Consider the following 12,661-nt stretch of genomic DNA (forward strand, 5'->3'; position numbering starts at 1 on the left):
TGTAATATTCCACTCTGTTAATGTGCACCATTATGTTAAATAATGTAAAAATTGATTGGATAAATTGTTTTGTGAGTTTATTAAAACAAACAATGTCATCATTTCCCGGTCCCTACTAAAAAATGGAAGTACAGGTTGTACCTCTCTATTCCGGCAACCTCGGGACCTGACCGGTGCCGAGCCATGTAAATTTCCGGACCATGGAAATTCACCCTTTTCCTGGATAGATAGTGACTTGTGCTTATGCTTGGAAGCACTAGCACCACTTTCTCTGCTTCATGGTCTCTTTGAAGACATATTGAAGGGTTAAATAAGAACATAGAACATAAGAAAATAAGGAGTCTGCAATGGGCTGGTTGGCCTGTGCTTCTCAAATTTCGCGAGTTTTTAATTCAACGTTTTTTATTTGGACACCAAAAAAAACACTACACAATTTAAAATTTTGATGGCGGAAACTTGAATTTCGACGGGTTTGAACAGCCCGCCAACGTTCAGACGTGCACAATCGTGTAAACAGCGTCATTTCTCTTACATACACAATCATGTAAACAGCGTCATTTCTCTTATGTACAAAAGATTCATTATTGTTTATTACTGAATGTCTTTTTGATTGAATTAATGTTTATGTGTGCAAAATGAGCAATACAATTCATTGATAATACGTAGAATATTAAAACACCCAAGGAAATGAGACAGCATTGTTTTCGTTGATTACAAAACCAGTGACTGACTGGTTCTACATATAAAACTGAAGAAAATAAGACCCTGGTTGTAGCTGTAGTAAAATTAATGTAAAAAATTAATATGGTTGTTTTAAGTAATGTTATTTATTGTTAATAAATGGAACAATAAAAGTAGCAAACCATTACCTAATGGTAAAGAAAAAAAGTGAGACTGCGCGTATATAAGTGAGCTCTTATGAAAACATATCGTCATTACTCTACATAAGAATATGAAAGCAACACTTGTTTACTGCTCATATATATTTTAATTCATGTTTCTGAATTTAAAACATAAATTCTACCCATCAGTTGAAAACATAAGGACAGCCAATGTTGTTGTGTGTGTTTTTACTCGAATGACGAAGTTGTCAAGTCATCAGGTTCAACTTTAGCTGAAGCTGTAGAACATAAGAACTTTTTCTGTGTTGTTTTTAGTTTTTATTTAACTTTATCTGTGTTATTTTTGTTGGTTTATTAGATGTTGCTTTATTAGATGTAGTAATTCGCCAAAAAAGTAGGGTAAATAGGCAAAATTTAGCCAAACATCGAAAGTACCAGACTCAAATTAATTTTCTCCATGGGCAAACTAAAATCGTTCCGGACCACGGGAGTTTCCAGACCACAGAATGCCGGACTAGAGAGGTATACCTGTATTAGAGCTCGATTGTTGAACTGCTTTGGTGCTTGTTTGTGTTCGGGTGTTGACCTGGTAGCGACTAAAGGGGTCATTGCTTGAAATTTCTTGCTACATCTTGATAATTAGTATACCCGAACAGAAGAAAAAAATTATAACAAAAATTTAAACCCTCCTGTAAAGGCCTGGGACTTAGGGATAGAAATCCCTTACCAGACTAATCAGGTTCTTGATAAAGGAAAGTCAAGGACCATGGTTTTCTGAGGAATAACAAACAACCGTTTGAGAGTGACATCTCTTTACTATAAAAAATGTAACACAAAACTCTGACACCACTCAACACACTTCAAATAATTGTGGGAGTCAAACAATTAATGCAGTCAATAGTTAATGGAGTTAAACAATTAAGGGAAGCAAACAATTAAAGGAATCAAACAATTAATGGGAGTCAGCAATTAATGGAATCAAACAATTAATGGGAGTCAACATTTGATAGAATCGAACAAAAAGGGGAGTCAGCAATTAATGGAATCAAACAACCATAGAATCAAACAATGAACAGATATTTCCTACAGCAGTGGCCCTGGGGGAAGGTTCTGGAACACTGTGATCCACACTCAGGGTAGGGAAGCGTCTATTCAACTCCACACTCGAGTGACAGATGTCTTGAAATGGCAGGAGAACACCGGGGCACAGACGGAAGAGATGAACTGACGGTCGTGGTAAATGACCAGAGAATTGACAGTTGATAGGTGAAGGCCTGGGAACACAGCCTACGAGTCCAGGACCTATGATGAGATCACAGCCAGAATTTGACGGACAGCGGGGTAGCTAGATAGTGACTGTATGGCGGCTGGGGTGAATCTGCCGGTGACACAGGTAGTAACGAACCTCCTCACCTCCGTCCAACCCCCCTTCCAAGTGGGGGTCGCGCCACCAAACGAGAGAGTTAGCAGCGGTAACGAGCAGGAAGATCGTTTCCACCCTTACACCTCCCATACATTGAAAAAATTTAAAAAATATATATTAATTTTCTATTTTTATATTTAAGAATCATAGTTAACTTAGATATGATGATGTTCTTTTGGCACTTTGCTAAGTAATTTGGCACCCCTGGGCCTATGATTTGCCAATTTTGAAAGGAATGTGGGATAATTTTTGTATTGCTGCAGTGTAGAAGCAACAATTAAAATTAATTACATACTTATTTCGCTACACTAAACTATTACTACAGTACCTCAGGTTTAGATAGTAAGTAAAATGTCTGCTCGATATACTCAGATAGAACTTTAATTTAGTCTCATCTCAAACCGTCGAATGAGTAGATTTTGTTTTCTTTTGTAATGCAGAATACTGTCTATTTTCACTTGATTATACAGTATATTATTTTCATGTATATTTTGTACATTTTGTAGAATTGCAATTGGGATGTACTGCCAGCAGCACCCTGACCCGGGGCTTAAAGGTTAACCACCACCAGTTAAAAACTTTATAATTTAAAATATAGATTTTTTTATTTTGTGTAACAAGTATCCCTCATCTAACACTGGGGTAGCATTCCCAAAAAGCTTAACGTTTGGCAAAATTATCGCTAAATGAGGGATAACAACAAAGCTCGGAGGGCAAGCAACAGGTTCAAACAGCAGAGCTGTAAACACCGAGTATTGTACTGTACTCCCTAATAATAATAATAAATGAGTTTCTTATAAACAATTTTAGAGTTGCACTTTTTTTTTTTTTTCGGGGATTAGCCCACCCGGGCACAGGTCGAACAACCCACAATGGGGCCTAGGGGGCGAAAAACTAAGAACAGAAAAAAATTAAAAAGAGAAGAAAAAGGTTATACTGTGTTAATCTACACCACGAAGATGCCGGAAAACCAGCCTTTTAAAGTGAGACACAGAAGAAGGCAGAGCATTCCACAGTTTGGCTGTGTGAGGAAAGGAGGAGGTACTATAATGGGTTATTCTAGTGTGACCGACATCAACAGAGAAACGGTGGGCACCTCGGGCAAGACGTGTGTTACGAGCCCTCGGCCTTGCCGGCAGTACACAGGATGCCAAATCCACCGAACATTGCCCGTTAAAGTACCTGTAAAAGAGAGAGAGTGAAGCAACATTGTGGTGAAGAGAAAAGGAAGAGAGATTGTCGACTAAAGGAGGAGAGTAATAAGACGAAACGCCTTTGATTCCACCCTATCTAACAGTTGGACAGAAGAAGAGCCACCCCAGATATGAGAGCAGTACTGTACTCCAAGTTAGGACGAATGAATCCCTTATATACTTGAAGCAACTGCTCAGGAGTGAAGTAGCTACGGCATCTGTACAGCATTCCCAACTTTCGGGAGGCAGCTTTAGCTATGTTAAGGATGTGTGATTTCCAGGACATTTTGGAGGAAATGGTGAGGCCTAGCATATTTATTTCAGAATTTAGCAGAATGATAGCATCCTGAAATGTAATTGGTGGGAGATAATCTAATTTAGGAAGTGTAATTGGTAAATACTGAGTTTTATTACTATTGAATTTAACCAAGTTTGATTTATTAACACCATTTTTTTTTTTATAAATAATGTGGTTCAAAGTTAAAAGATTTAGTGAGCAATAGGTGAGCCTAATTAAAAAAAAATTTAAATTGCATACCAAAAAGTAAAACAAACTGCTATGGTAAACAAAACAAAAACTTATATGTAGTATATAATAAAATATAATGGCACATACAGGGGTATTTTATGTGCTAAAAATGACTCCTGCACTCAAATCATACCTCTACCGACACAGTTAAGCTGGGTCACCCAGCTCTCTCTGAGACGTGTGTGTGTGTGTGTACTGTAACATCACATGTTACCAATTTAACATTCAGGGTTGGGATCAGCCACCCTGCTCACAATTATCACTGTTTATACTGTACAGCACTTTTATTGATATAGTGTATTCTAAATAAGATAGAAACACTAATTTTTTATATCTTTGATAAATCTACTTGTTACTATGTTTGTAGTTCTTGTCACTTTTTATGTTTTGCTCGTGGTCAACATTACAGTCAATATTGCTCTTTTACAGTCTACATATGAAAACTCGCTTCTGGCAGCTGGCAGCACTTTGGACCTGGTAGATGCTGTAGCATCAGGAAGACTGCAGAATGGCTTTGCTCTTGTCAGGTACTGTCAACATTTTGCCATCACATGGTATCCATCTGCCGGTGCTTTGCTTACTGAGTATTAAAAATGTGAATGCTTTCCAAACCCTTTTTAGGCTTATGGATCTATGATTTTTTTCCAAAATTCATTCCCTCCCTTCATTCCTTTCTGTGTCACCAACATCATTCTTTTTACATTATCATGTCTAGTTATATGAGGAAACATACTTAATATGCCTTCCTTTAATACTTGCCTTGCTTAGCTGTGATAAGTTTACAGTTGTCATTTCCCCTTGAACAAATAGCTATGTAACTTCCTTTCCTCTAGACCTCCTGGCCACCATGCTATGGAATCAGAGTTATGCGGATACTGTTATCTCAACAACGTGGCCCTGGCAGTTCGTCACGCCTTAGAAAAACACAGCTTGTCCCGCATCCTCATAGTAGACTGGGATGTTCACCACGGGCAGGCCTCCCAATATGCATTTTATTCAGACCCCAGGTTGGTGTTCATGTGTGTTTTATGTTAAGTTTTACAAGTTCATAACCACTTCCATCACTTTCCATGGGTTGTTATGCAAAGGCAGAGTGAAACATTAAAGTGTTGGCACTTTCATTTTTTATGTGGTAACATCTGTGGATGTGTGACAACTGAGTTAACACAGTGCTTGTTGCCTGTCCAAATGACCAAGGCACCCCAAGTCTACCCAGCTGTAAATGAGTACCCTACTTTACATTGGGAAGCAGTGAAGGTGGTTGAATGCAGTGCTGGTCTTGCTGCTTTCTTGCTTACTGAAGACTTCACACACATTGTCCCTAAGGGCAGTCATGCCTATAAGGACCCACTTTCACATTCACCATTAATATGTTTCAGTATAAAGCCAAGTTTTGCAAGGCATTACCAACCGTGAGTGTTGTGCATATGAAGATTTCAGTATATGTTAAGAAGTTTATCATGACTTTTTGTGCATTTTTTTTTTTTTTTATGGGATTTACAAGATAAGTACTGTATGCCATGTCATTGATGAGAATGTAATATGTTCGATATTTTCAGCTTAGGGCGAGATAGTTGGAGGCTTCAACATTGTGGTATATACTCGGGGTACTGTAATGTATAGTCATTTATCTTCGTTTTCCAAGAATATTACTATATGTATGGAAGACAGTCACAAGTGTTGCTACATCACTGTCGTTCAATCTCTAACTGCCAACCAAATGTGTTTTGCAGTGGTGTTTCTTATCCACAACAAGGCCCTAAGATATCAATGAGATTATCCCTATCACTCCACACAATCCATCATAACCCTTGATCAGATATTGTTACCCTTTTACTCTAACACCAAGGGAGATTCATCAGTATTTAGTCATCACTTGGAACCCTTATGAGACATTCTGAGTCTCAAGTACTGATACTGTACTTCATATTCTCTCTCTATAATTCTGACATCTAGACAATATATCTAGCATTTAAGAATGTTTATTTTCTTTGTTCTTTCCTCGCTTATTTCGAATGGATCAAGAAATAGAGAAATATAAGACAAAAGGGGAAATAGTGGGTATAATTGGTGCAAAACAAGTGTAGAAATTTAGCATAAAAAGTATACTGTAGTAATGTATTAAACAGAGACTTTGAAAAATGGATTATTTAATGGTTTCACACTCTATAGGGTGTTGTACTTCTCCATACACCGCTACCAACAAGGGAGTTTCTGGCCACACTTAAGAGAGAGTAATTACAACTATGTTGGAGAAGGAACTGGCCAGGGATTTAACTTCAATGTTCCTCTTAACAAGATTGGTATGAGGAATGAAGACTACCTGGCCATATTTCATCAAGTTCTCCTTCCAGTGGCTTATGAGGTGAGGAGGAAAAATATGTTATACCTGTATTTTAAGTGTGTAGTCAGCCAGTCATGAACAGACCGTTTCATGTACAGTAGACCCTTAATAGTTGCAGGATTAGGTTCTCAAAAAACTCCACAAATTCAGGAACTGACAATGTGGAAACCTTAATTCAGTGGAAAAAAGGGGGTTAGGTTCCTGGTACCACTGAACATGGGGGAAAATGGTTAAGTACAAAGACTACGGCAAACACTTTGCCTGTAAATGATAATGCCGTATATTTTGGCCTATAGATCGACTTTTGAAGCCCTAATATTTGTGTTCAAAAAATGGGGTCGTTTTGTACAGCAGGTATAAAATGTCAACCTCTAAGTACACTCCACCACTAGCTTCAGCTTTTCACTTTACCTTACTGGTAGGACTCAGTCACTTAATTTCCAGCACTCACAAAACAAAGTTTTACCTAACCAGCATTTTTCCAGAAGGGTAACTGTTACTGAACTCGGCCTAAGGTGTGTTTACACTCGTCATCCCGACAGCTTTCAAAACATTAAAATATATTTCGGTGTTACATATGGTTTCTTACAAATAAACGTTACTCGGGCAGTTACCTGTAATGTTTGTTGTTAAATTGTTTAAAAATGCAGTTACATTATATTCATACTATAATGCACCTGGATGTGGTAAATGTTTACATGAATATGGTTTAAAGTTGTAAACAATGCAGGTGCCTGGGAACATCTGGTTGGCCTACAGCAGCTCGGCTAGTGATGCCATCGCCGCCAGTGATTCGAAGGCAGAGTCGGCAGACCCATATGATGGATGATCTTTTTGTCTGATAATGATGAACCAGCCTTTGAAGGAATTTTAAACTTGGAAGGTTTACATTGGTATTAAATATGAACTTAACTTTTAAGAAACTTTTATTTTGTATTGTTTTCGTTATAAATAAAATAATATTTTAATCATTTACCAGTTCCAGAGACTGTAGACTTCGTTCGCATGTTGCCACATACTGCCAACACAGTGTACAACCATTAATAACATACAGTACTGTTAATTGAATGTTTTATTTTGTATTGTTTTAGGTGAAATAATAATAAAAAAATTTAATCATGTACCAAGAATCTGTGTGCTCGCTGCCATATACTGCTCATACAGTGTACTACTATATAGTCTGTCCTCGACTTACGACGGGGTTCCGGACCAACGACCAGGTCGTAAGTCGAAAAGGCAAAAATAATACATAGAAATTTTAAAATGGGTGTTTCTTTTTCTTCTCAGCACTAAGAGAACTCTCACTTTTATGCTTTTCAGCCATTTTAAAGGGAATTACAAATGGAAAAAAAAATTCAGTACACAGCGCGATCACTAACGTCAGGACTCGAAAATACGTAATTTGAAAAATATTTTATGCGACCACGGTGGCCGTATGTCGGGTTGTCGTAAGTCGAGAGTACCTCTGTCAGTATGATGTACCACATGCTCTTCTTATCATGTACTGTACCATAATTATTAAGTTTTAAAAAATTATACTTGTCAATATACAGAGTATTTAATAAATTATCAGTACGAGTAAATTGCCATTGCTCACCAAGTGTTGTGATTTGTTTACACCTCATTTATGTACCCTAGTAACGTTTGTTTGTAAGAAAGCTGGAGTTAACACCAAAATGTATTTTAACATTTTGAAAATGCTACAATTAGGTAAAACTTGTTTGTGAGTATAGTACTGTTAAAAAGTAAATGTTGGTAAGTTTAGCTGACTCCGAGGACTTGGCTTTCAAATTGCAGTGTATAAACATCTCAAAGGGCACTACTTGGTCAAGTGTCCATATCTGGAGCTGCCGGACACCCACCCACAAGGGGTCACAGCTCAAGGTTGAAGACGCTGCAAGTCCAGAAAACTGGAAGGGCAAACTTTTTTGGAGTGAGAATCATGAACTCTTGGAACAACCTGCCTGAATGTGTTGTGATGTCACCGAATGTGAGCTGTTTCAAGACCAGATTTGACGTACACTGGAGCAGGTTCAGATACATTCAGGAGCCAATGCATGCCCAGTACTTAACAAGAGTACATAACAGAGATGTGACCGACCGCCATCAGTGGCGAAGAGGTTAAAAGTAAAAGACTTAACTACCAGGTATAGGTGTAGATCAACAATTTCAGTTGAGATAATTAAGGTAGCGTTATATGCCAGGTCAACTTATACTGTAGGCTGCAACATATGGTTTAAAGAAAGTAATTTTTTTTTTTTTACTTTACTTCATGATGCTGGTAATGATGATTTGAGGCATTGTGTGACAGTGATGAGTGTGCAAAATTAGCATTTAAAAAAAGTGTGCATCAAAGTTTTCCAAATGTAAATTGTCATCCATTACAATACTGTATGTAAAGCATTATGATTTTCACCTTTTCCCATGTTTTCACACGTGTCTGTCTCTTACAAGATTAGCCTGACACATAATGTACAGCAGTGCTTCTCAAACCACCTGATGTGGCGGACCGGCAGGTTTTTTTTTTCCCAATGTGCCAGGGACCGGTACCATGCTTGTGACATATTATTTGTTTACGATCCGAGAAAATATTATTTGAACATTCGTAGTAATATTAATTTATACCAGAAAAATGTAATGAATGTAATAAAAGTTGACGCTTTTTTTTTTTTTTTAAACTAGCAATACAATACACCTACACCCCGACTTTCGACGGGGTTAGGGACCCAAATCCAGGTCGTAAGTCGGACATAGATAAAAAATTAAATAAAAATAAAAAATTTTTATTAAAAAATCTACAATGAAATACAGTACAGTAAAAGTAATGAATAATGATGAATGGATACAGTACAGTGAAAGTAATAAATAATAAGGAATGGTTACAGTGTGACAGCACTTACCTTTAATGTAGTCAGCTGAATGCACATGGGGCCCCCATGGAACATTAACGGAAACGTTTCGGTATAGAAAATGCGTGTCATTTAAAAAAAAAATTTTTTCGCGGCGGTCGTAAGTCCCGACGGTCGTAAGTCCACGTAGTCGTAAGTCGGGGTCTAGGTGTATAACAATGTAAATAATAAATATTAAAATATAAAACTAGCAAAGCCTTCTAACAAAGATATTATAAACATATGTATATAGAAGTAATAAAATTAAAAATTATAATGAATAAAGTAGGTTAAACAAAATTTTCTATTTTAGTTACAGTATAGTCTCGATTTAAGCGGATTTCGATTACGCTTTTTGTCATTTACGCGGCACCTTGCCAGACCAAAAATTTTTATTTACGCGGGAAGCGGCGCTGGCAGGGTGCGCACTAGGTCGCCCATTCAACAAAACATTACCGAGTTTTTCACCCGCCACCCACCACAGCCAGCCCAAGTCATTGATAGTGATAGTGAGGATATGGACTTTGAGGGGTTTGACAAAGAGGCCCTGCTAGCCTCTGTGGTGGATAGTGATACAGGTGATACAAGTGATACAGGTGAGGGCCAATAATCTGCCTTCTGCCTCAGAACCAACCCCCCATCCCCGTGTGCCCAGCCATCTCTTCTACTAACATAAGTGTTAAAAACCTAATATTATTGATATATCTCTTAAATATTAATTGTGTGTGCATACCATCATAAAATTAAGATGTTATTTTTACTACAAGGTACGTATTGTGTCGGGAAAAGGGTAGTCTGGTGGTCGGCCCAGTCTCTATTTCAATTAATCCCATATGTTCTGTTATTTCGTTTACACGTTTCTCGTTTTACGCGGACCTCCACGGGTTTAATTGACCGCGTAAACCGAGACTATACTGTATTTTAAACCCCAATGCTTAAAGACGTTAAACAAATATTGAAAGGAATAGGCAACATTAAATTGAAGACATAACAAATTTTAAAATATGTTGTAATACAAAAATATGAAATTGATGATTATTTTATTAACACAATAATAGGCATGTTAAAACCTTAACCTTTACTAATGTTAAAGGTGATCCTGCTTCTTCTTTGTCATCTTATCCAATCGTGGTTCAATTGAGGACAGTGCCACGCGCAATGGAGAATGAATGTCCATACTATTCCTTTACTTTGTCTTTATGACACTCATGGTTGAGAAGCCAGTCTTGCAGGGGTATGTTGAGGGAAATGGGAGAAGAGTTTTCAGAGCAATTTCAGTAAGCTCAGGATATTCTGCTTTCACTTTTATCCAAAAGGAACCAAGTGATGTTGTGTTTCGAAACTCATCTTCAATCCTTCGTCAGCAGCCAGCTCCAACAATTTATCCTCCATAGTGACACTTAAGTCATCTCTCAATGGCATAAACGGATTTCGGATCCATCCTTTCCCTGTCTGTGGATCTTCTTCTGCTGGAAAGTAATGCCGAAAACGTTCTGCCAAATTCGTCAAGTGTTCTCTGATGACAATTCGTAGAGATGTAACATTAAGGTCTTCGCCTGCATCGGCGATGACTGCCGCTAATTGGTGAAAGGTGTCATAACAATCTCTTGACACTCGACTCTTCCATGCTTCTAGCTTTCGTTTTTGTCCGTCGATCTTGTCTGCCATTGTAAAACATGAAGCCATCCTTCCCTGCATGGAGGTGTTGAGATCATTAAAGATGGCAAAGATATCAGCCAAATAAGCCAGATTGGCTAGCCAATCCACATCTGAACAATTGTGACCAATTTGGTTTTTTGTCCTGAAGAAACTCGGCAAGCTCGTTTCGCAGATCAAATACTCTTGGGACTTTTCCCCTCGATGACCAATGTACATCGGCAGGCAATAGTAGCTGTTTATGATCAGCTCCCATATCATCACATAATGCAGTGAATCATCTTAAATTTAAAGCATTTGCCTTTACATGGTTCACAATTTTTACATCCTCGCTGAGCACACTGTTTAGTTCTGTTGAAATTTTTGTTGTTGCAAGACTTTCTCGGTGAAGGAAGCAGTGCGTCGACTTGCATTCTGGGGCAAGCGCCTTGATCTGGGTAACTACTCCCGAATGCCGTCCTATCATTGCGACAGCGCCATCAGAACATACGCCTACACAAAACTTGAAATCCAACCCACATTTGTTAACGATGTAGTCACAGTCTTGAACACTTCAGAACTAGTTGTTTTTGTTGGTAGTGAAGCAGAGAAAAAACTCTTCCTTCAAATCACCCTTATGTTCAAAGTGCACATACACCAACAGAATTGCCATATTAGCAATGTCTGTACATTCATCAAGCTGCAAAGAAAAGTACTTTGTTAATTTAATCTGTCCTATGAGCTGATCTTCCATATCGTGAGCCAGATCGTGAATTCGTCAAGTTATAGTGTCATTTGAAAGTGGCACCTGAGCCACTTTCCTTGGCGCCGGCTCGAGCCCAGCATTTCCTTGCAGACATCTTTAATACAGCCTATCACTAGCGTCTCACCGATTGTGTATGGCTTTTTAGCCTTAGCAACTCGAAGTACTACTTTATAAGAAGCCTGCAAAGCACAAGTATTTATGTGTGACATTTCAAAGATCTGTTTCTGACGGCCTTTTAAATCAACATGCTTTCTTTCAAAGAACTCTTTCGACTTTGAACTCATTTCTTTGTTTTATATTTAAATGCCTCTTGAGGTTTGACGGCTCTCCCCCTGGATGCGTTACTGTTAAATTATACTATTGTTTCTTTCTTTTCTGGAAACTCCGCGGACCGGCAGCCGATACCTCACGTACCGGTACCGGTCCAGGTACCACCACTTTGAGTAGCACTGCTGTACAGTACTAGGCTGTAAATCACTACCAGAAAAACTCCTTATGAATGCAGAAAATGCAAAATTATGACCATAAAATTGTGGGATCATCACCACTTTAACGTGCATAACACAGACTGTATGGGAGAGCAACCCAGATCAAATCAACTTTATATTCCTTTTTCTTGATATACAGTGAACCCTCGCTTTACACGGTTAATTCAACCCACAGCGTACCGCGGAAAGTGAGAAACGCGTAAAGTGAACAACATAACATATGGGATTAAATGAAATAGAGACCGGCTGACCCCCAAACTCCACTTTTTCCGACACAATACCTATGTTCTAGTAAAAATAACATCTTAATTTTATGATGGTACATGCACACAATTAATACTTAAGAGAAATACAGTTGCCAAGTTAATGTCCATTCAAATAATGGACTCACTCCCTCCCCCTCTTCTCACACTACACTGGCTCTTCCCTCTCTGAGAAATTTTGGGGGGAAAACCACTAGATTTTAAGGTATACAGTTAGAATTTCACTTAACGTCAATTGAACCCAGAGGGTCCCGCTGCTATGAACTGCTAAGTGAACAACAGAACATATG

At 38.2% G+C, this 12,661-nt stretch overlaps 1 protein-coding gene across 2 annotated transcripts in view; it reads left to right on the forward strand.

Annotated features, from left to right (window-relative positions):
• Nucleotides 1–12,661, forward strand: part of LOC121863272 (histone deacetylase 6-like) — a 118,075-nt gene that overhangs the window by 24,474 nt on the left and 80,940 nt on the right. For both annotated transcript variants that reach the window (XM_042361845.1, XM_042361846.1), the window contains exons 6-8: nucleotides 4,417–4,514; nucleotides 4,821–4,994; nucleotides 6,160–6,352. In XM_042361845.1, the coding sequence (XP_042217779.1) occupies nucleotides 4,417–4,514; nucleotides 4,821–4,994; nucleotides 6,160–6,352 (465 nt within the window). The remainder of the gene's footprint in view (nucleotides 1–4,416; nucleotides 4,515–4,820; nucleotides 4,995–6,159; nucleotides 6,353–12,661) is intronic.

The sequence above is a fragment of the Homarus americanus genome, unplaced genomic scaffold (genome assembly GCF_018991925.1).
Source record: "Homarus americanus isolate GMGI-L3 unplaced genomic scaffold, GMGI_Hamer_2.0 scaffold46197, whole genome shotgun sequence".
In the NCBI taxonomy this organism is placed as follows: Eukaryota; Metazoa; Arthropoda; class Malacostraca; order Decapoda; family Nephropidae; genus Homarus; species Homarus americanus.